Below are 26,451 nucleotides of genomic sequence, written 5' to 3'. Positions count from 1 at the left end.
CGGCCACCCCAGTGGCAGTGGGGACTGTCCTGCCTATAGGCACAGCTGCTGCCCACCTCCCCTGACCCAGGCCTGGCGTCTAGAAGAGCTCCAGCCCATGTCTCCTGAATCCCACCAGGCAGCGAAGGCCAGAATCTGTCCCTTCACAGTGCTGTGCCTCGGGGTCTCCATCCCTAAGACTGGCCAAGCCCAGGATCCCCTTCTGGGGTATACTGTGAGGGTGAGGGCAGACGTCTGCATGAAGATTGAAGCACGGCACATAGTAGATGCTCAATAAACCCTGGCCAGGTGGCCGCAGGGTGTGCCGGTGAGGGTGTGAGACAGCGGGCTGGCAGGGAGGGTTGGTCCTGGAACCTGCCGAGGCAGAGGGAGCTTCGGAGTCTCTGATGTGGCCCAGGCCACACCTGAGCTGCGTAAACACACTCAGGCCTTTGGAAAGTCTGGGGCGAGGAGCCAGAGTCTCCATCCAGAAGTCTGGGGGGCTGACCTGGATCAGAACCACGTCCTCCCCCCACGCTGCGTCTCTGCTCCCAGGCACCCCTGATGGGCAGCGCCAGCTCGCAGCGTCCAGCGGGTGTTCAGTGGGTGCCAGCTGCGTCCTCGGGGACGGAGACAGTCAGCAGGCAAGGGTCTGCCATTTGGTGTTCCGGGCAGAGGGCACAGCCCCTGCAAAGGCTCAGAGCAGGACTTGCTGGGGTCATGCGGAGGCCGGCGTGGCTGGGAGGGAGTGAGCCTGGGGTGGGGTGGGCGGAAGGCTGACCACAGAGGGCCTCTTGGCCGCAGTAGGGAGTTTGGTTTAGCAAATGACAGCACTGGGCGGGGGTGGGGGGGTCCAAGCCGAGAGGCCACAGGCTGACTTGATGTTTCTGGTGGTGACCCCACATGTCGGCATTCTGACCTCCCGAGGTGGCCTGTGCCTTCGAATGTTCTGGAACAGTGGTGCTGATCCCTGCTCTTCTGGTCAGTCACCAAGGTTTCCTGTGACTAAGTCCCTCTGCTCTCTGCAGGTCAGCGCAGGAGCCCAGCCACTGAGCCATGCCGGGCTCCGGGTGGCCTGCAGGGAGTCCAGCCCCGGCAGCCAGGTGGTCATGAACGGCCACAGCCACAATGGTAGTGTGGGGCGGCCGCTGGGCAGCGGGCCAGGTATTCTGGGCCGAGACCCTCTGGACCCTGAAGCAGGCCGCCCCCCGCACCCCCCACCCAGCCCGGGCCTCCAGGTGGTGGTGGCCAAGAGCGAGCCGTCCAGGCTCTCGCCGGGCAGCCCCCGGGGGCAGCCCCAGGACCAGGAGGAGGAGGAGGAGGAGGAGGAGGACGAAGCAGGCAGGCGGAGGGGCCCTGGGAAGACCCCGACTGTGGGCCACCGCCTGGGCCACCGCAGGGCCCTCTTTGAGAAGCGGAAACGGCTCAGTGACTACGCCCTCATCTTCGGCATGTTTGGCATCGTCGTCATGGTGACGGAGACCGAGCTGTCCTGGGGGGTGTACACCAAGGTAGGCCCAGCCCCCGCCCAGGCACCGCAGGGCCCCAGGGAGGCAGGCGCGGGATGCAGGGGACCCTGGGGCTCCCTGTGCCGCTCCAGCCCCTCCCTCTGCGGCTCCCCGGGTGAGCTGGGGAGGGGGACCCCAGGGAAGGCTGGGCTAGGCTCAGGCCACGCTCTCCCTCCCCGTCTAGAGCGGTCGGTGTGTCACCCGCCTGGCTCTGTGAGTCCTCTGTGTCACCAAGTGGGTGTGAGAACAGAGAGAAACCAGGGCTTGTCTGCCCAGAGACTGGGGCTGGAGGGAGCCAGGCCTTGCAGACGGAGATGCCAGTCCATGGCCCAGCAGGCCTCGTGACATCCCGGGGCCATATGGGACCAGGCCTTATAAACCACAGGACCCAAGTAAGACCAGGCCGGGGACAGGCAGCTCAGGAGAAGGAGGCCCAGCGTGCACCGGGGCGGCCATGGGGAGGAGCCCCCTCTGGCCAGCTGCTGTCCCCAGGGGCCTGGTGGGGGTGGTGCCTGGGAGCCCCCCCAGCGCCCTCTCCCTCTCCCCAGGACTCGCTCTATTCGTTCGCCCTGAAATGCCTCATCAGCCTGTCCACCGCCATCCTGCTGGGCCTCGTGGTCCTCTACCACGCCCGGGAGATCCAGGTCAGTGCCTCCCGGGGCAGGGCGGGGGCTCCTCACCCTGGGCCCAGAGTCCCCCGGTCAGCCCAGCTGGGGCCCCGCTCCCGAGGACACACAGGACAAATAGTCTCCTTGACAAAAACCAAAGTTCTCGGTGAAGAGTCACCACGTTGTCACCACCTCCCTGCAACGCGTCTGCCTGTTAACTTTCATGGCTCCTCTCTAAACGGGAGCAGGTGGAGAGGTGAAGGAGGACGGAGCCAGGGGTCTGGGACACAGTGAGCTTCATGGCCCTGGTGGCTTCCTGGTGGCTTCACAGCCCTGGAAACAGGCTCTGTTTCTACTGGGAGGCACCCGATGTCCTTCCCAATAGGAAGAGTCGCTAGGCCTGGGCCTGGCCTCCTGCTGTGGAGCTCAGCCAGCTCAGGCCCTGGGAGATCCCGGTGGGCAGCACCGGCCTGGGCTCCTGCCCTCGCCGCAGACCCCTGAGCTCCAGGGGCCCCAGGCTGGCAGAACGTGCGAGTGGGAAATCTCCATCTGTGCCATGTGCGCCTGTCTCTGGGGGCTGGCTCTTGGGGACAGGTGTCTGGCAGTTCCTCCAATACAGCCAGCCCTGGGGATCCCTGCGGGATTGGTGCCAGGATCCCCACAGATACCTAAACCCCAGGACGCTCAAGTTCCTGCAGATGACCTCCTTTGGACTCTAAATCATCTCTAGATGGCCGGGAACACCTAACACAACGTAAACGTGCATGCGGTGTGTGGTTTAGGGAATCGTGACAAGAAAAAGAGTACAGATGGGATTTTTTTTTCCAAATATTTTCAGTCCGTGGGTAGCTGACTGTGCGATATGGAACTCAGGTGTGGAGGGCGGATTCTAGCTAACCAGGAGGTTACCCTGGCCCCTAACAATCCCTCTCCTAGGTTCACCCCCACAAGAGAAACAAAAATCAACATCCACACAAATGTTTATAAGACCATCTTTCACAACAGACAGAAAGTAGAAACCATGACGAATTTCCCTTAATGAAATCTCAGCGGCTCAGGAGGCTGAGGCAGGAGGATCAGGAGTTCAAAGCCAGCCTCAGCAACCTAGTGAGGCCCTAAGCAACTCAGTGAGACCCTGTCTCTAAATAAATAAAATACAAAATAGGGCTAGGGGTGTGGCTCAGGGGTCGAGCTCTCCTGAGTTCAATCCCTGGTACCATCCCCCACACTCACCCCCCCACACACACACCCCAAGGTCCCTCAGTGAATGGATGGATAACCAAAATAAAGCATAGAGCCTTTGTTCAATAGAAAAGGTGCACCTCTGTATTGATGAGCCGGGGGCCGGTGCAGAGACCCACATGGAGTGCCGTCAACACAGATGCGCCCTCTCCTAGTCCTGGAGGCTGAAGGTTCAAGACCAAGGCCTCAGCGGGGCTGGCTCCTCCTTAGGTCTGTGGGGGCTGCTCCAGGCCTCTTTCCTGGCTTCTGATGCTGCCGCAGTCTCGGGACTCTTGGCCTGTGGCTGCATCACTGGTGTCGAAGCTCACATGCCATTTTCTTTGTGTGCATCTGTGTCTAAGTGCCCCCTCCCTCTCGGCAATACTGGGGAATCAAACCCAGGACCTAGCGCTCTACCACTGAGCCACACCCCCAGTCTCCAATTTCCCCTCTTTCTAAGGTCATCAGTCTGTCTGTCTGTCTTTCTGACTGTCTCTCTTGGGTTGTGGATGGAACCTAGGACTTCACATGTGCCAGGGAAGCACTCTTGCACTGAGCCACACCCCTGACTTGCTCCTGTTTGATTTTATTTATTTAATTTTATTATTATTGTTTTGGCACTGTTGGGAATTGAATCCAGTGTCTTGTGTAGGCTAGGCATGTAGCCTACCACTGAGCCACATCCCCAGCCCTGTTAATATTTTTATTTTGAGACAGGGGTCTTGCTACGTTGCTTAAGGCCTCGCTAAGTTGCTGAGGCTGGCCTCAAACTTGTGATCCTCCTGCCTCAGCCTCTCCAGTAGCTAGGATTGTAGGTGTGCACCACTGCATGCCACTAGATATTTTTTACTGAGGTAAAATTCATATGACTGTAACCATTCTAAAGGGGAACAATTCAGTGGCATTTGCAATGTTATGTAAACGTTACTTCTATCTAGTTCTAGAACATTTCCAAAATCCCAGAAGGAAACCCCATCCCCATCAACAGTCACTCCCCACCTCTCCCTGGCCCCTGGCAGCCATGCTCTGTGTCTCTGGATCCGCCCCCTCTGGACGTTTCATATAAATCAAACCTCACAATATTAATAAGTTAATCAAAATCTGCGTGAGTTCACTGCGGCTGCTATAAGTAAAGTACCACGAGCGAAATGGCCTGAACTACAGAGATGTGTCTTCTCGCAGTTCTAGAGGCCACAAGTTCAAGATCAAGGGGCCAGCAGGGGGTGGGTCCCTGGAACCGCTCTTCTTGCCTTATAAGTGGCCGTTCTGTCGCCATGTCCTCCTGTGGTTTCTCATGTGGTCACTGTCATCCCTGGTCTCCTCCTCTCCTGTCAACACACCGGTCTTGTTAGTGTAGGTCTTTGTGTGTTTTTGTTTTTGTTCTGTTTTGGAATCAGGGATTGAACCAGGGGCGCTTAACCACTGAGCCGCCTCCCCAGCCCTTTTTATTTTTAGAGATGGGGTCTCCTTGAGTCGCTTAGTGCCTCACATTTGCTGAGGCTGGCTTTGAACTTGGGATCCTCCTTTCTCAGCCTCCCGAGCCTCTGGGATGACAGACGTGCCCGGCCAGTGTGATGTTCAGTTTGAATCTGGCCAGAGCTGAGAACTAGGGAGCTCCTCTGAGGCCACGCCTCTGACTTTTCTTGGGAACCTGAGGCTGGGTGGGGTTTCCTGCAAGGCCCTGGGGGGGGGGGGGTATGGGACCTGGGTGCGAGTCCGGGACCCACCGTCCTCCTTGCGTCCGCTCTCGGCAGCTATTCATGGTGGACAACGGCGCGGATGACTGGCGCATCGCCATGACCTGCGAGCGCGTCTTCCTCATCTCGCTGGAGCTCGCCGTGTGCGCCATCCACCCGGTGCCCGGCCACTACCGCTTCACGTGGACGGCGCGGCTGGCCTTCACGTACGCGCCGTCGGTGGCCGAGGCCGACGTGGACGTGCTGCTGTCCATCCCCATGTTCCTCCGCCTCTACCTGCTGGGCCGCGTGATGCTGCTGCACAGCAAGATCTTCACGGACGCCTCAAGCCGCAGCATCGGGGCGCTCAACAAGATCACCTTCAACACGCGCTTCGTCATGAAGACGCTCATGACCATCTGCCCGGGCACCGTGCTGCTGGTCTTCAGCATCTCCTCCTGGATCATCGCGGCCTGGACCGTGCGCGTGTGTGAGAGGTGCGCCCCAGGCCGCCAGGCCGAGTGGGAGGGTTGGGGACCCGGGCCTCGGCCCCCCTGCCCATCCACGGCTCCCGTGACCTTGGCCCCCCTCCCGCCGGCACTTCCACTCATCACCCTTCCCCAGAGCCCCTGTGGTGCCCCCTGCCCCCATTTGTGGTCTCAATGCTCATTCCTGAGGACCTTCATCCCAGCTGGGGGGGCGTGTCCTGGGCCACTCTTGGCTCCTCCCCCAACGTGGGCGGGGCTCCCGCTCTCCCCACCTCCCTTCCGCAGGCCTCCCGTGCTCCACTAGGACCTCAGGCCAGGGTGGCAGAGGCAGCAGGACGCAGCGGGACAGGGACACCCCACGCCCTTGTTCCCCTGCCCCCACGGTTAACCAGCTTTCCTTCTCCCTCTGCCCGCCCTGCCGGACTGTAGGGAGAACATGTGAGTCCCGCCCTTGGCCGAGCTCAGCGCGCTCAGAGCTGCAGCCCCCGCGCGGCCCCCGCTGCTGGGAATTTAAGATTAGCTGCCGACAACCGAGTGAGGGTCAGCGGGGCTGCCAGCGCTGCCCAGAGGAGCTGGGGGCATCCCCCCCTGGCTGGAGGCCATCTTCTCTGGGCCTGGGTCCTTGTCTCGCTTGAGGAAGGCGCTTGGAGAAGCGTCCTATTTGGGCGGCTCTGAAGCCCCCTCCTGAGTGCTTAGCGGGTTGGGGTCACCCGGCCTTCAGAGCTTCTGTGGGGTTTGTCTGGACAGCCCTGGGAGGCGGCAGACCATCAACCCAACTTACAGATGAGGCAACTGAGTCTCTGAGGGGCAACAGGACTTGTCCTGGGCTTCCTTGTCCCAGAAGGGCTCCCCCTGCTCATGCCTGGCTGGGGAGGGCCTTGGCCATCCCGGGCTGGACTCACCCTCGCCCTGTCGCCCTATCCCTCCTGCAGCCCCTCTCGGACCCCATGGTGGTTCACAGTGGCCGGGGCCAGCTCCTCTGGGGATCAAGGTCTGCCATCTGGGAGTCATTGCGGGGGTCTTCTCGGACCCCCGATGTGCCCGTGCCAGTCCCGGAGCCCTTCCCCACCCATCAGGACAGGGGTGGGGTCAGGAGTAGGTCTGGGGTGGCCCATGGTCAGGTGTCCCTGAGGTCCAAGTTGGGTCCCTGCAGTCCTCTCCCCCAGATGGGGCAGGGCCAAGGGCAGCCAATCCTAAATTCTGAGCCCAGCGATGACGCTTGCCCCCGCTGCTGGCCCCACCCCGCCTCCTGCATGCTCCTCGCCTCTGCCCCTGGGGTTCTTGGCAGCAGCCCCCCACCCCCCGTGTTCCAGTGGGCGTGGCCTCATGCTCCTGTGGGCGTGGCCTCACCCGCCTCCGCCCCCACCCTCCTGGCTCCTGGGGCCGCGGTGCTGGTGGTCCCCCCTCACCCCCATTGAGGCTGGGGCAGTTTGGGACTCACATGCCTCTGTATAAGACGGGGTTCTGTCTCTGATCCCCCACCTCGTGAGCAGCCTAGAAGCCCAGACTGGAGGGGCCCTGAAAAGCATCCAAGCCCCCAAATAGCTAATCAGGGGGCTCCATCCTCCCAGCTCCGCTTCGGGAGGCCTCCACCTCCTTCCCTCCCCCAGACCCCTGTCCCCAGGCTGTGTCCAGCACAACTGCTCCTTCCAAAGCTCCCTGTGCCCCGCCGGCTTAGGGGTCCCCACCTCCCTCTCCCAAGCGGCTGCTGACTTTAATTGTCCCCAGGGGGTCTCCACAGGCTGGCCTCGGCTTCTGGAGGCTGGGAAGGGCCCCTGACTCCCTGACAGCAGTCTTGTCAGTTGGAGCTGGACATCCAGAGTTGTCCGGGAGGTGAAGGATGCAGACAGGCCTCCACGCTGCTCCAGACCCAGAGAACCAACCTCCAGCCCCTACCCTGAGGGGCCACAGATGTGCCTCTGAACCCCTGTGGCTGGGGCCCCAGGCCTGGCTGAGACTGGGACAAAGTTGTGTCCTTTCCAAGATCTTGGGATTGTTCCCCTGGATACCAGACTATAGCCCCAGGCCTGTCCCCTGTGCCAAGTGGCCTGCCCCCTTCTTCTCAAACCCAAGACCCCCGAGTCTGGGGCCTTGGTGCCTCCCCTGCGTATTGACTTTCCTTTTCTTAAGTCCTGGGCTCCATCCGCTGGCCTGTCCAATAGTTCTCCTTCTCTGGGGCCTCGCTGGCTGAGGAAGTTCTTCCTGGTGTCTCACCTAAATCCTTGCCTTCACTCCTTGCTGCTTCTGGCACCCTCAGCCACCTGTGTCCCTGTGTGTGTGTCTGTTGGGAGAGGGATTGTGTGCACGTGTGTAGATGCACCCTTACCTGGGCCCTTCTTTGTCCTGTCACCAGGGCTGGGGGGCAGCAGCTGGGGTGTCCGGCAAGGGGGGTGGTGGGAGAGAGGGAGGGAAGGAGGCTGTGGCGCCCTTGCCTCCTGGCCCCAGCAGAACCACTCCCCGGACTGACCCACTCCCTGTGGCCGAGGTCAGGGCCTGGTGCAGCCGGTGGGCATGGTGGGCAGGGGCCCTCAGTCCCGGCCCTGCCCCAGGGGTGTGAAGGGGCCGGGACATCACCGTGAACTGATGGCAGCCCCACCCCCGCTCCCCAGGTACCACGACAAGCAAGAAGTGACCAGCAACTTCCTGGGGGCCATGTGGCTCATCTCCATCACCTTCCTCTCCATTGGCTATGGTGACATGGTGCCCCACACCTACTGCGGGAAGGGCGTGTGCCTGCTCACCGGCATCATGGTAAGGGTGGGAGACCCTGCTCCAGCCCTGCCCTTGCCTCTGCCCTGCCCGGAGCTCCCCCTCCAGAGCCCTGAGGTCCTGCCAACCCACCCTTCCTCCTCTGCTCCTTCCCTCTCCTGTCGTGTGACATCTGCACCCTCGGGCCTCGGGGTCTCTCAGTGGGCTCTTCCAGCTCTGGCTGAGTAGCCCCTCCAGGAGCTGAGGTCCACTCTGAGCAGAGTATCATCTTTGCCCCCTTATTCTCCGTAGCCCAGTTTATTCATAGCCCTGGATCGGGGCAAGGAACCGGAGCCTTCGGGGCCTTGGTTTCCCAGCTTGTTCTGTGCCACTTTCTCCTCTTGCTACAAAAACTAGGCTCATTTATGCTTTGGAACCATGAGTGCCCTGGGCAGCCCGTCAGTGTCTGGAGGTCACAGCCCCGCCGTGCCCCCATCCTTGGCCGGCTTCCAGAAGCCCAGGACCCTGTGTGGCTTCCCCCCTGCGGCACGTCTGTGGACTCGGGCCAGCAGCATCCCGCTCTCCTGGGCTTCTCAATCCTCCTTCGTGGGCGTGGGCGTCCTCCTCTTTTCCCTGATTCCATCATCCGTTTCCTTTCTATCATCTCCTCCTTCTGGAACCTTCTTTTTCGCCAAGTTTCTTTCATCTCCTCCACAAGTGCTCTTCCTTCCTCCCGCCCCCGCCGCCGGCCGCCCCCCTCGCTCTGTTCCCTTCCCTCCCGCTCTCCCCATCCTCTCACCCCCTGCTGGCCGCCCGCCGGGAGCCCAGGCCTCGCTTCTGCTGCGAGCTGACTCCGCACCCCCCCCCCCAGCTGCCTGCACGCGCTCCTGCGGAGGGACGTCGGTGTGGGTTGGCTTCACTTTATCCTGGAGTTAAGGGGGAAAGCGGGAGAGCGTGCCCCCTCCCCTCCCCAGGCAGCTGGTGCAGGAGGACTTCGAACCCAGGGGGGCCAGGGTGAAGTGGAGAAGCCATGTTCCCTTAATGGGCGTGGCTGTCAGCGTGGCTCCTTCCAGAAAGTTCTGTGTCTACCCTGCAGCCTGCTCCCTGCCCTTGCCCCCAGTGCACAAAGAACTGGTCACTCAGGTCTATATGGTGGATTTTTTGGATTTCGGTGGTAGGCATGGAACCCAGGGCCCTCCGCCCTTTCCGTTCAGCCTTAGGTGTCCCATGAAGCCACACTGGTCGCTTCAGCCAGGTCTTTTTCTCCCCTTTCTATCAACCCTCTCCCCTTCCATCTTTACCCAAGCGCATCTCCTTGTGCTCGCTGCCTCACAGACTCCAATTTCCAGCACCATCTATGAGATTATTGGTTTTCAACTTCAGGGCACCCAGCCTGGCCTTCTGGAAGCTGACACTGATTGGCCAACATCATGTCTAGACTGTATCTGTGAAGCACCTATGTGCTTCTACACGGATCCCTCAGTTGTCCTTTTTCCTGGCTGCAGAGTGTTCCAGAGTTTCCCAGCAAATTGCTTTTTCCCTGTTGACAGGGATTTTCCTGAGAAGAGGCCTCTGCATCCTCTCTAGACCCTCATTCTGGCCCAGGTGGGAAGCCCCTGCTTGCTCTTGTGCCCACCCACCCAGGCTTGGCATGTTGATATTCAAACCCATCCAGGACTTTTTTGATAATGTCCTGATCCTTCCCTGCCCCTTCCCATAATTTCCCCAGAGAAATGTTCAGCCGTCCTGGCCCCCACCCTCAGGTGCAAGTGACTGGGCAGTGGCAGAAGGAAGCAGCTGGTGGCTCAGTCTTGGGTGCCTTCTGCCACCCCAGCCACCCTGACCACCTGTGACACCCAGGGTGTCTGAGGTTCCCTGTCCCCTGCTTCTCTGTGACAGAACTCCCCCCCCCCATTCCCCTACCCCTGTGTCACTCTTCTCTGCCTCCCTCCCACCTTGGCCTTGCCCTTCCCCGTCTCCCTGGCTGCCCTGAGCAAGTAGGGGGACCACAAGCAAGTCCGCGAGCGCCACAGGGGAGCTCCCATTCGTCCTGGGCCCCCTCTGCCTTTCCCCTCCCGCAAATGCCCTGAGCCCCAGCCTGTCCTTCTGACCCTGTTTGGTGGCCCTGTGTATGTCCGCCGCGTCTCCGGTCCCAGACCCCCAAGCCTTGAACAAAATCTTCCAAATCCTCCCGCCCTGTGGGCGTGGCTGTGGGCGTGGCTGTGGGCGTGGCCTGCGGGCCTGCAGGTCTGTTTCTTGCTCCTTTCTCCTCTGAGTCTCGGCCCCCCTCTGCCTGGAGGGGAGAAGAGTGAGCGGCTGGGGACTGAAGGAGCTCTTCGCTCCTCCTCGTGGGCTCCCTGCACCTGTGCCAGGCAGTAGGCGCGGGAGGCCGCCTGGGCTCCAGAGGGGAGTCTACCGCCCTGGCGCGGTAGATTTGGAGCAGCCCAGCAGGGGTGGAACCCGGGCAGGCCTCCTGAGGAGGAGGCGACCTTGGGGCTGAAGGCTGATGTGCCCCTCGCTCTGCCTTCAGGGGGCTGGCTGTACGGCGCTCGTGGTGGCCGTGGTGGCCCGGAAGCTGGAGCTCACTAAGGCTGAAAAGCACGTGCATAATTTCATGATGGACACTCAGCTCACCAAGCGGGTGAGGACCCCAGCCCTGGACACGGCCGCCTTCCCTGCTCGCCTTCCCCCGCACCAGCGGGCGCGCCTAGGCACCCAGGAGTCACCGCCCTGCCTGGGTCGAGACTGCGAGCCCTGCCCACGGTGCACGATTACATGCTGTGCACAGACACAGGCGGCCACGTGGGGAGCCACCCGCGGGCCCAGACAGGGAAGCATGGATCCTGGGACCCCGCCTCTGGTGCCATGTGCGTGCTCTCTGACCTGGCCAGGCTGCAGATTGACCTTCTGTGCCTCAGTGTCCCTCTGCAGAGAATGAGCGTGGCCTCAGCCAGGCATGGTGGCGCATGCCCGAAATTCCAGCTACTTGAGAGGCTGAGGCAGGAGGATTGCTAGTCACTGTAGTGAGACCCTATTTCAAAATATAAATGAAAAAGAGCTGGGGACATGTCTCTCTGGTAGAGGGCCCTGGGTTCAACCCCTCGTCTGAAAACAGTCAAGGCGATATCAAAACGGGCAGATGCACTGCTCTGAGATTCCCACGGTGTACCCCAGGGCCAGGCTGAGCCTGTGTGTTAGGGTGTCAGGGACTCCAGTCCTGGGGGGGTTCCTGGAGGTTTCTAGAACCTTCCCTGGTTTTCTACCTACCCTGAAAAACTTCTTTTTCTGGCCCCAGGTGAAAAATGCCGCTGCTAACGTTCTCAGGGAGACGTGGCTCATCTACAAACACACCAGGCTGGTGAAGAAGCCAGACCAAGCCCGGGTTCGGAAACACCAGCGTAAGTTCCTCCAAGCCATCCATCAGTAAGTCCAGCAACTTTCCCACTCATGTTTCCCAGGCTGCCGGGCCTCGAGGCAGCTGTGGCCCCCAGGAGGAGGCCAAGGGCCAGGCCAGGCAGCCCACTGTGGCCTCGTCATGGGTCCCCTCCAAGCCAAGTGGCCAGTTGGTGGGGACCTGCCTCTCCTGTGCTGGGGAAGAGAGGCAGATGGGGGGCGTGGCAAGCGACAGGCCAGGCACCAGCCACCACAGTTGCCTCAGATGAGTCGCAGAAGCCCCCAGTATAAGTGGAGGAAGCAGACTTTACTCTCTGGAATAACAAGAGTAGTTGAACATTTTGGCTTTGAAACTATTTTCCCTTTTTTGCTTTGCCTCCCAGGAAGCTTGGAATGAAATGTGTGATCCGATCCGTGAGGTTGTGTGGCGTAATTAGAAACTACTTAATTACTTCTGTTCTCCCTTGGCCCCAGGAATTATTTAATCAAGTGGGTTTCATCCTTGGCCACTCATTAGAGTCACTTAGGGAGCTTAAAAAAAGCTCACAGACCACTTCCAATAGCAGTTATGGGATGTCCTGGGTGCAGCGTGAACTTCAGTTCCTCAGGTGAATCTGAAATGTCGCCAGGAAGAGCGTTTTTCCAAATAAAGGGACAAGTAGTAAATATTTCAGGCCGTGGGGCCAGATGGTCTCTGTCCTGCTGTTCAGTTCTGCTGAACAGGGAAGCTGAGTGTTTCCGAGAACGCTTTACTTTCTGGGACAGAAGAACACGTGAACAACAGTGCGATTTCCACTTCCAAAGAAAGTAAAAGAAACGATGAAGTCAATGTTGTTTGTTTATTTATTTTTACTTTTTGGTTCTGGGGATTGGACCCAAGAGCACTGAGCCACATCCCCAGGCCTTATTTTTTTGTTGAGAGACAGTCTCACTAAGCTGCTGAGGCTGGCCTCGAGCTTGCGATCCTTTTGCCCCAGCCTTCCAAGTTGCTGGGATCATAGGGCGTGTACACCACGCCTGGCTTTTTCATATTTTCAAAACCTTGACAGAATAATTGTTCAGACTTAACAGGGATCAGTGTGATGTTTCCATGCGTGTGTGTATGTGTGAAGACCAGGTCAAGGTAATTGTTATATCCATCTCTTCTAGTGGTTATCATTTCCTCGACAGCCTGGTGGTCCACATCTGTGGTCCCAGCTGCTCAGGAGGATCACTCGAGCCCAGGAGTTCAAGGCCAGCCTGGGCGACATAGCAAGACCCTGTCTCAAAACATATGTTATTTACTTGTGTTGTGACTAGCTATGTTGACACATCACAATTAGAGGTTGTCAGCCAGTTGCCCTCCAGTGCCCCTGAATATTAGAAGTCATTCCTCCTATACCCTCCTGTGCTGGGGATCAAACCCATTAACTATCCTCTCCCCTTCCCCCCCAGTTTTGTTAGTTTTAATATATGTATACTATCACCATGACACTATCACCACAGCCAAGATATGAATATATCTGTCACCCTAAAGACTTCCTCATACCTTTTACATCCCTATTTTTTTTGGGGGGGGGGGGAGGTCAGGGGGGTGCCCAAACCCAGGACGTCCTTGTTTTTTAACTAGACAGTTTAGTCCGTTTACATTTATTGTGTTTACTGTTATCATTGGACTGATTTCTGATGACAGCAGCCCCTTGTCACATGACTGTGGTAAGACTCTTGTTTTTGTTTCTGTTTGAGACAGGGTCTTGCTATGTTGTCCAGCTGGCCTTGAACTCCTAGACTCAAGGGATCCTCCTTCCTCAGTCTTCTGAGTAGATGGGACGACAGGATCGGGGCACAGCACTTGGCTACCATGGGAGGGGTTTTTGCTTGTTTATTTTGCTTTGTTTTTCCGTGGTGCTGGGGATGGAACCCAGGGCCTCGTGCATGCTAGACAAGTGCTCCTCAACTGAGCTCCCCTAGCCCTTCCCCTTTCTATAAGGACACCAGTCACAATGGATTAAGGCCACCCTAATGACCTTATCTTTGCTGAGGACATGTGCAAAGACCCTATTTCCTATTTGGTCACATTTTAAGGTACTGGGAGTGAGGGTAATTTGGGGGAGAACACGGCTCACCCTAAACAGGGCATTTCAGAGAAGCCAAGAATACTATTCCCAGTGCAAGGCTGTCTGGGTTTCCTGGTGGCCTCCTGCCGTTCCTGGGGCTTCCCAGCATCCAGCCCTGAACTCCAGGGCTGGGGGTGGCTTTCCATCTCTGCTTCTCTGGACTGGGGCTCCCTGGGCATCTCCTGCTGGGGGCCCTACAGAGGCTGAGCTTGGAGTACTGGGGCTGGGGTGCCGGGAGGTGAGTCTCCCTGACATGGTGCCCTGGGCTGACCAGCACAGAAGGGACCATGGGGACAGGAGAGCACACACATCGGCTGCCCCCACAGGCAGCTGTCCAGGGGCCGAGGTCATAGAGAACAAGGGGCAGTTATGGGTTCAAATCCTGCTGGGGTGCCTGCCGCTGGGCAGTGGCTCTGCCCCTCGGACCTCAGCTTTTCTGGGTGAAACGCCGACTGCAGGGCCCGGGCCTGATGTAGGCACAGCGAGGCCATATGGCCAGGACCGTGCGGACACGGCTGAGGGGAGGGACCGAGGACAGGCACCTGCCTGGGAGGCTGGCCCTGAGCCTTCAAGGCTGGGCCCCTCCTGCAGAGCAATAGCAGCCCCTCTGCCATGGGACCCCCAGCTTGGCCCTGGGTGGGGTGCGGGCCGGGCGGTGTCGGGCGCGTGCCGCTCAGCTGGGCTGAGATTAAAATTGCCTCATGGTTTCCTCCTGCTCCGCTGGTCCTGCCAGGGCTCAAAAGTAAGTCACCGTGGGGCTCGGGGTGGCAGGAGCCTGGGGTGCATGGTGGCGATGGGCACCCGCGGGGCATGCCGACCCCTACCTCAGAGGCAGGCAGGGTGCATGTCTGTCCCATGGGTTGGGGGTGAAGATTCACCTGGGTCTCGGGACGGTTCTGATTGGGGCCAGTCCTGCAGACACCTCAGCCAGTGGCCACAGCATGGGAGCTGAGCTGCCCTCCGCCCTGCAGACCCGCTGCATGTCCCAAAGGCCACTGCGGGTGGGCACATGAAGGACCCATTCCCACGGCAGCTGCCACCTGTCCCCACTCACCCTCCTGTGTCTCCCCAGGCTCCGGAGTGTGAAGATTGAACAAGGGAAGCTGAATGACCAGGCCAACACGCTGGCCGAGCTGGCCAAGGTGAGCGGGCGGGGCAGGGTGCAGGCAGAGGAGGACTGGAGGGACAGGTGCTGGCCGGGGACCAGGGTCCTCTGTAGCCCTGATGTAAGAGAGACACTAGGCATCTACCTCTGCGTGTGGTATCTTTACCTGTTGACACTGGCAGCTGGGTTTGTTTTAAAAGACTGATGTGTCGGGCGGGGGTGGGGGGGTGACTGGAGTCCCAGTCCTTCGGAGGCTGAGGCAGGAGGATCGCTTGAGCTCAGGAGTTTGAGGCCAGCCTGGGCAACAAAGCAGGAAACCTGTCTCAAATACTAATAGGATTACTTTAAAAATTAGTTTTAATTGGAACCCATGGCCTTGCGCCAGGTGAGCGGGGGCTCTGCCCCTGAGCCTCACCCCAGCCTTGAAATTTGGATTTTTAAAAAATATATATTTTTTAGCTGTAGATGGACACAACACAATGCCTTTATTTTTATGAGGTGCTGAGGATCGAACCTGGGTCCCGCCCGTGCTAGGCGAGCGCTCTACCGCTGAGCCTCAATCCCAGCCCCTGAAAATTGGGTTTTAAAAGATTGACCCACCGTTTCATCATCCGTTCCTCACAAAAATACATTTAACAAAACCTTCTTTGAAATAAGTCTTTCACTGGATTGGATTATGTGAGTTTCTAATTTAAAAAAAAATAATAAAAGTTAAAATATTCTTCAATTTGGGGTTAGTACGTTTTGGGTTTGGTTGGGTCTTAGAACCGGGCTCTCGCCTGTTGCCCAGGCAGGTCTCCAACACCTGAGCTCAGGTGATCCTCCTGCTTCGGGGGGAGCTGGGGCCACAGGCGACGGATCGATATTAAATTTGAATGGTCTCCAAGATTTCTGGCTAATGGAATAGTTTTCTCTGGGAAAAATACAATGTATATTCTAAATTTAAGGGGGTTGACTCTGAGGTTTACTGTCCTCAGAGAGAGCCCAAAAGAACTGTCCATGGCTGGATGCCGCTTCAGGCGCCAGCAGATGTCACCCTCTCACCCAGGGGTGGTGGCGGTGGAGGGGAACCCATGGGGGACAAGCTTCCTAGGGATCAGGTCCCGACCTCCTCTACGTGCTGCCTGGGGAGTCCTCAGATCTCTACTGTGACCTGGCCCCGTCAGAGCCACAGTGCGAGGTTCTGGCGCCACCTGCCGGCCAGAGCGGCATCTGCGCCAGGGACTGTCCCTGTGGTCGTCTCCTGCCACGTGAACAGGAGCACCTCTGTGGGTTGTGGGGAAGCTTCAGGGGTGACAGGGACGCCCCACCAGCTGCTGAAACAGTGAATGTTCCAGTGACACGTCCCTGATCTGTGATCTTTAGAATAGTCCCCCATCTCATCAGGCCCCTGCCCCCTCCCCAGCTCAGTGTGGGGCAGGAACCTCCTCAAGTTCCCCTCAGACCCTGGCCCTGAGCCTCCCCTGTCCCCAGCCCAGCGCCTCCTCCAGGTCTGGGAGCCCCTGCTGAAGCCCCCTGTGCTACATATGTCCAGGGCACCTCCGGCTGCGGCCACCCTTCCCGGGCCCTCCAGGTCCCCTGGCCCTGAGCCTGGCATTCGTGCCCATCCCCCACCGCCCCCTCAGCTGCCGCCCGAGGTCGCCCACGCTGGGTCCCCGCTGCCCTGTGCCCGTCCCTCCCCCGCCCGCTCAGCTCTCCTCTCTCCGGCAGACCCAGAGCGTCATGTATGACCTGGTGTCCGAGCTGCACGCCCAGCAGGAGGAACTCGAGGTCCGCCTGGCCGCCCTGGAGAGCCGCCTGGACGCGCTGGGCACCTCCCTGCAGGCCCTGCCCGGCCTCGTCGCCCAAGCCATACGCCCGCCGCCCCCGCCGCCGCCGCCCCGGCCCGGCCCCCCGGACCAGGCAGCCCAGAGCCCGCCGCGCCGGTGGCCGCCCGTGGCCCCCTCAGACTGCGGGTGACGGCTCTGCCCGCCACCGGACCCCTAAATCTTGGCCATCGTGTGGCCGCCGTCCCCACGCCGTCCAGGAAGCCCTGTACAGTGTCGCCTCTTGCGGTTCAAGAAGCCGAAGCTGAGTTGGGCTCCAGGACGGGGCGTCCCCACTGCCGGAGAGGGCGGGGCCGGCGCCGAGCAGACAGGGGAGCCCGGAGCGTCCCCTGGTCACTGGCCCCTCGACTCGCCCGCGCCCCCGGAGGGTGTGGAGCAGCCGGGGAGGGTCCTTGCCGACTCTGAATAAAGCAGGACCCACCAGTTGCGGCCTGTCCTGGTGGCTGGGGCCCCTGGTCGCACACCACAGGAGCAGTGCTCAGGCTGGAGGCCCCCAGGCAGGCAGGGGTGAGGACAGCCCGTTCCCTGACCGTCCTGTCCGAGTGTCTTCTGAGCTCCACTGGGGATAGCTCCTTGGTGACATCCATGCCTACCCCCACCTTGGATGGATAGAACCATGGGTCACCATCCAGGGAGGCAGGTGACATGGGTGAAGCGGGTACTCAGTGTTCAGAGGACACACATTGAGCACCTGCTATATACATTGAATACCATGTAAATGACCACAGTGACGTCACCACAACTTGACCAGAACGGGAGGGGAAGCTGGGGCTCAGAGAGGCCACACTGCAGGCATCCGTGGGGCCAGGTTTGCAGCTGGGAGCCCGTGGGACGGGGGGCAAGCGCCGGCGGGTGGTGGCACTCCAGGGAAGCCACAGGAGGGAGGTCTGAGTGGGGGCAGGTGGCATCTTTTAGGACAGGTGTGTGGGTGGACTGGTGGGCAGGGTTCCAGAGGCAATCAGAACCAAAGGCCCCCCCAGGCTTTGGGTTTTGGGTGCTGTCTCTGGTGTGGCCAAGGACGTGGCAGATGCTAGCCCAGGGGGGTGGGGCGGGTGGGGGAACTAAGGCCCCTGGCAGCTTCTGATAAGGCCATCAGTGGCTGGCCCCAGGAGATAGGCCGGCCCTGATAGGTTCGAAGAGGACAGCTCAGACCCAAGAACAAGATGGGTCTGGGGAGGTGCCAGGGGACACTATTTTTTTTTTTTTTTTTTTTTTGGTACTGGGGATTGAACTCAGGGGCACTTGACCACTGAGCCACAGCCCCAGCCCTATTTTGTATTTTATTTAGAGACAGGGTCTCACCCAGTTGCTTAGGGCCTCACCATTCCTTGAGGATGGCTTTGAACTCACAATCCTCCTGTCTCAGCCTTCCAAACTGCTGGGATTCTAGGCATCTGCCACCACACCAGGCCAGAGGACACTATTGAGACCTGGGTTCCAGTTGCCATAGGGGTGCCTCAGAGCAATGGCTGTCCCTCTGGGGTCTTCTGAAAGATGGAGGTGGCAGTAGATTTAACCAGAACTTGCTAAAGGCTGAGGCTTTGTTTAGGGCCTCCACTTTGTCTCCTGAAGGCCTCATGGGAACCAGAGGGGCTGCAAAGCATCCACCGCCCGTCCTAAGCTTCATAGCGGCCCTGTTAGCTGGTTTGGGAAACAGTCCTGGAGGGAAGCGGTTGTCCCCTCTTGTGCCCAGTGTTAGCTCCTGGGCCTCTGGGGAGAGCAGGGCGGGTGCCCACCCTTGGGGAGCACCGGGTCTGGTGGAAGAGGAGAGGTAAACACGCAGCCAAATCCGTGGCCAGAGGTGTAAACAGGTCAGAGGTGCTGGGGACTGCGGAGATGACATCTGGGTGTGGGAGGGGTGGGTGGGAGAGGGAATCTGGCGTTGAACCAGCCGGTGCAAAGGCCACGGGGCAAGATTTGAGCTTGGAGTGTTTGGGGGACAGCCAAGAGGTGACAGGGAGAGGGCGTGTGGGGGGAGCAGGCGGGGCGGCGGTTCTGACTCATCGTTGCCGACCCTGCAAAAACAGGGCCCGCCACACTCTGGGGGGTGGCAAAGTCCACAGGCAGACACTGGGCGGCACGTCCTCGGCAGCTGCCTGGGCGCGTCACTGGGGCGGAGGCGGGGGACCAGGAAGTTCGCCGACGACGAGCCCTCCCAAGGCCCGCGGCGCCAGTATAAGTTAACTGACGCAAAAGAAGGCGCCCGGGACGCCCGCGGACCCCGGAGACCCGCCGCGCGCCTGCGCCGTGTCCCCGCCGGGCGCCCGGGCACCGTCCGGCCGCGCGCGCCGGCCCGCACCATGCGCCTGGGCGGAGTGCGCAGCTTCGCCCTGGAGCTGGCGCGAGGCCCGGGCGGCGCGTACCGCGGCGGGGAGCGGCTGTGCGGCCGGGTGCTGCTGGAGGTGGCCGCGCCGCTGCGTGTGCGGGCGCTCGTGGTGGCGGCGCGAGGCGGGGCGGCCACGCACTGGCTGGAAGGGCGCAGCGTGGGCGTCAACGCCGTGTCCAGCGACTACGCGGCCGCCGAGACCTATCTGCGGCGGCGGCAGCTGCTACTCAGAGGTGAGGCACAGTCTGCACCCCACGCCGGCAGGACCCCCGGCAGGGACCTGTCCCCAGGCCTGGCGCCCCTCTCCAGGGTCCAGAGCCTTCGGACTTAGGCGATCTGGACGGGGTGATACTTCTCAAAGAGTAGGGACCCCTCCCCAGGAGCCGAGCCTTCCCTCTGGGACACCCACGCTCCTTGGACCAGACAGAACCTCTTCTCCTGGGACCCCCTGCCAAGTTCTGGGTGTCCCTTATTCCAGGCCTGGGTGCCCTTGACTTACAGGTTATGCGGTGAGGAGACCTCTCTCAAAGCAAGGGGACCTCAACCCTGGCTAGGGTCTGGGGAACCCCTGCGCTTAGGGTCCTCGATTCTCAAAGAAGTCCCCTTCTCACGTGCTCCTCTGCCTCAGTTTACCCTGCGGTGTCTGCTGCTATGGGCTGTTCCCGAGGGTGGGGGTATCTGGTGGTGTTTGTGGGCACCGGGGTGTAGATGCCTCTGGGGTGAAGGGAGACGGGGTGGGGTCATATCAACTGAGAGTCTTGGGTCTCTGGTGTGTGCTTACTGCGTTCTGAATCTCAGTTCACCCCCAGGGCCACACACCTGTAAGGTGCGGGCCAGGGTTACAGAAGGAGGGGGTTTGCCCCAGCGTCATGCTGTGTGACTGCAGGAGAAATGTTGGCCTTTCTGGGCTGCTCCCGGCAAAGCCAGATCTCACTTATACCAGTCTGCGAAATTGGCGAGGCCAGGTGCAAGTGCGACAGCTCCCAACAGTACTGCGTAAAACAGATGCTTTGCCAATAGCTCCCAGGCGCCAGGGTCCCCGGCCACCCCACTCCCCACCCCCACTCCGCTCATCTACCGTGGAAACCGAGCGGGTAGCGCGGTGGGGCGGGGCAGGAAGGGGCCCCCGAGGCACTTCCCTTCCCCAGGGGCTCATGTCGGAACCACTTTTACCCCTCAGTGCCCACCTGGCCCCAGACATTCGTTAAGGCTTCCTTAAAACACTGGAGGGGTGACGCTGGCGGAACTACTGTGACCTCAAGCGAGGTCCCCCTGCCTCTGAGCCTATGGGGACTCATCTGTGAAACGAGCTGAGTAGGAGCCTCCGGTTGCCTCAGAGTAACCTCATCTCCTGCCTCGCCCTGAGCTCTGGCCTCCAAGCTTCACCCTGTGAAGGTGCCGCTCCTCCACTCAGCCGGCGTCGCTTCCTCCAGGCAGCCCCCCAGGCTGATCCTGCGCCTCCAGCCCCTTACCGGCTCCGACCCGCAGGACCAACGCGAGGGGCGGGGCCTTGTGTGTTTATGGCCGCCCTCTACTGGTGGGCTGAGGACTCTGTCGCCCCAGCCACACAAAGGGGAAGGCTGGAGTAAGAGGTGGGTCCGAACAGCGGCGCGTCCTGCTGCCACCAGAGGGCGCCAGCGCGCCGCAGACTGCACGGAACCGATTCCCGCGGGCGAATGCCCCCTGAGGCTCTTCTCTGGGGAAACTGAGGCCCAGAAGGGTCACGCCGGCCCGGGAGCACCCTGCAGTCCTGCACCCGAGGGTGCCTGAGTGTGCCCCGTACTTGGCTCTTTCCTTTGGGGTGTGGGGGCTGGGGACGCTTGGATCAGGCCTAGGGACTCAGGGGCGAGTAGTTTGCCAGAAGGCGGAAGTCGGGAAGGGAAGCTTAGGCAGAAGCACCGAGGCGCGGCCGGGAGCCTCGGGAGCCTGTTGGTGAGATGGGCGCCAGGCGCTCGGAGGAATCGAGCCGGGGCTGCGCGACCCTCCAAGGCCTCCCGGCTCTACAGAAGTGGAAACCGAGGCACCAAGAGGCTGTCCCTTGACATGTGGCCACGTGGCTGAGCGGGGCTCCTGAGGAGGGAGGCCCCTCCTCTTCCTTCCCCCTCCCGCTTGGGCTGCAGGACTGAGACCGGCCCCTCCCAGCTCGAACTGGGGTCGGGCCCCGCTTCCCAGCCCTGACTAGACGTGTCTCCAGTCACGTCGGCAAGTGGCAGCCAGGTGATGATTAAGCCGAGAGGGAGACTGCTTTGCTAGTTGATCTCGGGCCTGGGTCTCCGCCTCTGAGCCTCGGTTTCCCTTCCTTATTCTCGGGACCCTCTAGAGACTGGCTTCGGATGCTTCATGCTTCATTGTCCCCGCCCCGCCACCGCCGGTCCGCGAGCTTAGAGCGCGACGGCGCTGAACAGGGGCGTTTGTTATTTTGCTCCACGCCTGGGCGAAGCCACGCCCTCGCCGCGCTATTGGTGGATCCCTTTTCGGGGGGAGAGGCTTACATCTCAGGCTCCACCTCCACCCTGCCGTATAAAAGCGGCGCCGCCGCCGGACGGCGCGGGGTTTCTGGCCCGCTCGGCGACTGCGCGTGCGTGCGCGGGAAGAGTTTGCGTCTGGAGACTGCAGCGTCTTTAGCTCGCGTTCCGCGTCGCGGGTTCGAGGCCAGGGTCCGCGCGTGGTGGGTTCGCACCCCGGGGCGTGATGTTGTTTGACAAGGTGAAGGCGTTCGCGGTGCAGCTGGACGGCGCGACCGCGGGCGCTGAGCCGGTGTTCAGCGGCGGCCAGGTCGTGGCGGGCCGGGTGCTGCTGGAGCTGGCGGGCGCGGCGCGCGTGGGCACCCTGAAACTGCGCGCGCGAGGCCGCGCGCACGTGCACTGGACCGAGTCCCGCAGCGCGGGCTCCAGCACCGCGTACACGCAGAGCTACAGCGAGCGCGTGGAGGTCGTGAGCCACCGCGCCACGCTGCTCACCCCAGGTACCGGCTGGGACCCCACGCCCACCCTGGCCGGCGGCAGGACATCCAGGATCCCGCGTAGTCGCTGAGCCACCTTCTTGCTTGTACCTACAGACACCGGAGAGACCACGACCCTGCCTGCTGGGTGTCACGAGTTCCCGTTCAGCTTCCAGCTGCCTCTGTAAGCCCCCTGCCTGGGGCCGCCCCTGCCCCCGTGTGACTCCGCTGGGTGGCCGGGGACCCAGGAGCACCAAGATTGCCCTTGCCTCCAGGGGACCGCCAGGATGTCTCTCTGCCCCTAAGCCTTTGAGACACCCCACCTTTGTGTCTGTGTACTCCTCCCCTGAATCCCCTTCCCTCTACCCCCAGGACCCTGGTGACATCCTTTGAAGGAAAACATGGCAGTGTCCGATACTGCATCAAGGCCACCCTGCACCGCCCCTGGGTCCCAGCACGCAGGACCAGGAAGGTGTTCACTGTCATTGAGCCCGTGGACATCAATACACCTGCCCTGCTGGTGAGCGACTACCCTGTGGGAGGAAAGCAGGGAGCATGGTAGGCAGGGGCTGGGGGACCCTGGCTGGCTGCTTTCACCCTTCACCAAGCAGGGCTCTCGGTGGATCCTGGAAGGGAGTGGAGTGAGCTAGAGTCCACTGGAGCTGAGGACAAACCCCGCTGTGCCAGTTTGCTCTGTGGCTCTGGGAAAGTGTCTTTCCCTCTCTGAACCTCAGATGCCAGGTCTTTGAAATGCCCAGCAGCCAGGGCTGGCGATTGCAGGGCTCACTAGGCACTAACCACACGCCTGTGCTGGCCTGTTCGTTTCATTTTTCATTTTATGAGTCCTGTTCCTGGTTCCATGTTAAAAGATGGTTCCTGGGTTATTATAAAGGAACCAGACCCTGCCCCAGGTTCTGTCCCTCGGCTGGGGGTGCTTGGAGGCTCCCCAGGGGTCTGGTTTATACAAATGACCCATTCATGCCCCTTTTCTCCACCTGGGCAGGCACCTCAAGCAGGAGCTCGGGAAAAGGTGGCCCGATCCTGGTACTATAACCGCGGCCTCGTCTCCCTCTCTGCCAAGATCGACCGCAAGGGCTACACTCCAGGTGGCGGCTGGGGTGGGCGGGCGGGGGGCCGGAGCCCGGGTCATGCCTGGCCTGTGATCGGGGACTGAGGCCGTGCTCCCGGCGCAGGAGAGGTGATCCCCGTCTTCGCCGAGATCGACAACGGCTGCACGAGGCCCGTGCTGCCCCGGGCGGCCGTGGTGCAGACGCAGACGTTCATGGCCAGAGGTGCCCAAAAGCAGAAGCGATCGGTGGTGGCCAGTGTGGCGGGCGAGCCCGTGGGCCCCGGGCGGCGGGCGCTGTGGCAGGGCCGGGCGCTGCGCATCCCGCCCGTGGGCCCCTCCATTCTGCACTGCCGCGTGCTGCACGTTGGATACTCGCTCAAGGTACAGATCCTTGGGCCCCAGGGGCAGGTGGCTCTGCCTCAGTCCCCACCCCCAGGCCGAAGCTGGGGTCTCAATGGCCAGCATAGGGTGGTTGGGGCCTGTGTCCTCTGCGGGAGGGAACAGGTGGCCTGGGACCCTCCCTCATGGCTCTGCTCCCTCCAGGTTTGCGTGGACATCCCGGGCACATCCAAGCTGCTTTTGGAACTGCCACTGGTCATTGGCACTGTGCCCCTGCACCCCTTCGGGAGCCGCTCATCCAGCGTGGGCAGCCACGCCAGCTTCCTGCTGGACTGGGGGCTGGCGGCCCTGCCCGAGCGCCCCGAGGGTGAGTCCCACCGTCAGGGCACTGGGCGGTTAAGAAGGCAGCAGGGCACACACAGGTCCCCTCCCTCCCGCAGTCGCCCTGTGCCCACACTCAAAGGTCGCAGTAACGGTTGCGTTGGTGGCCAGGTACGGTGGCACACACTTGTCATCCCAGAGGCTCTGGAGGACAGGCAGGAGGGTCGCAAGAGCCAGGCCAACCTGGGCAACCAGGGGGACCTGCTTCCCAACCAGAGGCTGCGGGTTGGGCGCCCTGCACAGAGGCCCTGGGTTCCGTCCCCAGCCCCAAAATGAAAAGCGTCCCGTGGGTGGCCCCGGATCCCAGGAATCCCAGCCTGAGGGCTCCCTGCCGGCCCTGCTCACCCTTCTGTCCCCTGTTCCCAGCCCCTCCCGAATACTCAGAGGTGGTCACCGAAGAAGAGGTGGCAGCCACCTCGCAGAGCCCCTTCCCGCCGCTGCCGGACCCCAGGCTGAGCCTGGAGGGGCCCTATTTCGCCTGCATCCAGGAGTTCCGCTTCCAGCCACCCCCCCTGTACTCGGAGGTGAGCGGGGGCCCAGGAGCTGCGGGTGCTTTGCCAGCCCTGGGGACCTTGTGGGTGGAGGCAGCGGGCAAGGGCTCCCCCTGGTGGCGGGGCTCCTCACCCCCTGTCTGCCCAGGGACCTCCCCTGCCTTCCCCGGCCTCACAGGCACCCTTCTCCCAGGAGGACCCAAACCCCCCTTCGGAGGCCATGAGGCCACGCTGCATGACCTGCTGAGCGACACGGGGACACCTGGAGGGGCGCGCTTGCCCACAGACCTCCCGCCACCGTGACCACGGGGAACGGCTGGACCAAGGGCCCACGAGCCCAAAGTTGAGGAAACTGAGTCTTGGGGCAGGGCCAGGCTGTCCCACTGTCCCACTGTCCCACAAGACGGAGGAGGAGCCAGGCTGGGAGCTGACGTGTCTGGACCAGCCATCCCAAAGCATCGGTGCCAGCACCGGACTCAGGGGACTGTTGGGCCCCCATGTGCCTGACCTGTGGGTGGTGCCGGGTCCCCCAGGAGCCTCTAGTCTTAGGGAGCCAGAGCCAGACATGAACACTTCCCGTCTGGTGAAGTTAGAGGGGACCCAGGGCTGGGGGCATCCAGAGAGGCAGCAGGGGAGGCCTGCAGGGGAGGCCTGACTGGCCAAGGCTTTGGAGGACCAAAAGGAGCCCAGCAGGCAGGCGAGCGGGGAGGGGAAGTTGGAGAAGGTCCGCGCTGAGTGGCATCTGGGAGTCACCACCGTCAGCTTTCGAATGGGGCTGAGAGGGGAGGTGTCTTCACGGGCTGAGGGGCCCGGCAGGCGGGAGGGCCCAGGAGCAAGGCGTTCAGGAAATCAGGTCACTGGAGCGACGTGGGGCAGCAGAGGTCCCTGGCTCAGGCTGGACAGCCCGGGAGTTCCTCCAAGTGCCCCAGGACATAGGAGCTGCCTGGTGATCTATGGCCCGGGACCCAGGTTCAGGGAGGGGCGGGCAGGACCAGCCAGGCTACTTACTAAAAGGACGTGAGGCCTTGCTCACAGGCGACTTAGAACCTCACGACAGTGACGACAGCATTAAAGCAGGCCCTGGGGACTCAAGTCAGCCTAGGGTGACAAATCAGGGACCATTGTGCTTCAGGAGGCCCCCCCCCCCGGGGGGGGGTTGAAGGGGGCAGCTGGACAAGCCCCCAGCCGCAGGGCCCATCCCCGGGCTCGGCATGGGTGACAGGCCTTAAAATCACTATTTTATACAATTATTTTTTTATAAAATAAAAGTGTGGCAGAAGAGACTGACTTTACTAGTTTATGTCTTCTCAGCCACCAAGATGACGGGTGTGGCCGTGACCACCATCCTGGGTGACAGTTGGGAGTGCATTTCTGGCCCATAGTCCAGAAGGGGAGGCTGAGGTCCAGGGCTGGGAAGAGACTGGCCCAGAGACAGACAGCCAAGCAGGGCAGGAGGGCCCTGTGCCCCTCACCTGCACCCTGAACAGGATCGGGGGGAGCAGGTACGGGGGCTCCTCTGCCCTCAGGACACACAGGTGGCTGGGCACAGGGTGACCCTACCGACCTGACTCTGGGCATTTCTGGATTTAATTGAGCTGAGATTCACATACCATAAAATTAACCATTGTAAGGTGTAAAATTCCACAGAATTCACCACACTGCGCTTCAAATGTGCCATCAATGACTTTTATCTTGTTCCAGAAGTTTCCACCACTCCCCAAGGAGACCCTGTCCCCTCAGCAGTCACTCCCTGCTTCTCCTCCCCCAGGCCTTGGCAATGGGCAATCTGCTCTCTGTCCCTGTGAATGTGCCTGTTTTGAACATTCCCTGTCAATGGGGTCACCCGCTCTGTGGCCTTTTCTGTCTGGCTTCTGTCACTCAGCATGTTTTTGAGGTTCACCCACTCGGCAGCACGGATCAGGGCTCTGCTCCTTTTTATGGCCAACTAATATTCCTTTGTCTGGACCACCACCTAGCGCTGAGCCATTCATTCGGCAGAGGACTGTGGGCATGTGCTGGACCGTTGCACACAACTGCGCTAGGGACACCAAAGGATTTCTTTGACTATCCACTGAGCTCTCAGTGCTGTTGACATGGAGTTGTGACTCACGGGACAGCCAGCCCAAGAGAAAGAGGCGACTCACCCAGGGTCTCAGGATCTGGAGTAATGCAGCTGCCACTCAAACTGGCTTCCTGGGACCAAAGTCCTCGCCTCCGCCCCTCCCCGTAGCCAGGTTCCCCAAGCTTCTGCGCAGGCTCCGCGCCAGGTTTTGAGGCCCCGCCCCCGGCATCCTAGCCACGCCCAGATCTGGTAGC

At 61.0% G+C, this 26,451-nt stretch overlaps 2 protein-coding genes across 5 annotated transcripts; both read left to right on the top strand.

The window, feature by feature from the left end:
• The first annotated feature begins 1,058 nt into the window (after positions 1 to 1,058).
• On the top strand, positions 1,059 to 17,011 carry Kcnn1 (potassium calcium-activated channel subfamily N member 1). Of its 3 annotated transcripts, XM_076870335.2 has the most exons (10): positions 1,065 to 1,490; positions 2,036 to 2,131; positions 5,071 to 5,489; positions 5,910 to 5,918; positions 8,090 to 8,231; positions 10,699 to 10,809; positions 11,464 to 11,591; positions 14,391 to 14,399; positions 14,730 to 14,799; positions 16,473 to 17,011. In XM_076870335.2, exons 1-10 carry the CDS (start codon positions 1,089 to 1,091, stop codon positions 16,719 to 16,721), a joined length of 1,635 nt encoding a protein of 544 aa, XP_076726450.2. In that variant the 5' UTR covers positions 1,065 to 1,088; the 3' UTR covers positions 16,722 to 17,011. The 3 variants fall into 3 exon arrangements, with proteins under 3 accessions (XP_076726459.2, XP_076726450.2, XP_076726442.2); XM_076870344.2 differs by lacking the exon at positions 5,910 to 5,918 and having other exon boundaries at positions 1,059 to 1,490; XM_076870327.2 differs by lacking the exons at positions 5,910 to 5,918; positions 14,391 to 14,399.
• Positions 17,012 to 18,695: 1,684 nt separating this feature from the next.
• Arrdc2 (arrestin domain containing 2) lies at positions 18,696 to 25,500 on the top strand. Of its 2 annotated transcripts, none has more exons than XM_076846224.2 (8): positions 18,696 to 19,147; positions 21,973 to 22,039; positions 22,228 to 22,375; positions 22,859 to 22,961; positions 23,049 to 23,305; positions 23,468 to 23,630; positions 24,011 to 24,168; positions 24,329 to 25,500. In XM_076846224.2, the coding sequence occupies exons 1-8, from the start codon at positions 18,889 to 18,891 to the stop codon at positions 24,380 to 24,382; spliced, it is 1,209 nt and encodes a 402-aa protein (XP_076702339.1). In that variant the 5' UTR covers positions 18,696 to 18,888; the 3' UTR covers positions 24,383 to 25,500. The 2 variants fall into 2 exon arrangements, with proteins under 2 accessions (XP_076702339.1, XP_076702329.1); XM_076846214.2 differs by lacking the exon at positions 18,696 to 19,147 and adding an exon at positions 20,099 to 21,879.
• The last annotated feature ends 951 nt before the right edge of the window (positions 25,501 to 26,451 follow it).

The sequence above is a fragment of the Callospermophilus lateralis genome, chromosome 1 (genome assembly GCF_048772815.1).
Source record: "Callospermophilus lateralis isolate mCalLat2 chromosome 1, mCalLat2.hap1, whole genome shotgun sequence".
Classification (NCBI taxonomy): Eukaryota; Metazoa; Chordata; class Mammalia; order Rodentia; family Sciuridae; genus Callospermophilus; species Callospermophilus lateralis.
This window is presented reverse-complemented; position numbering and strand designations above follow the sequence as displayed.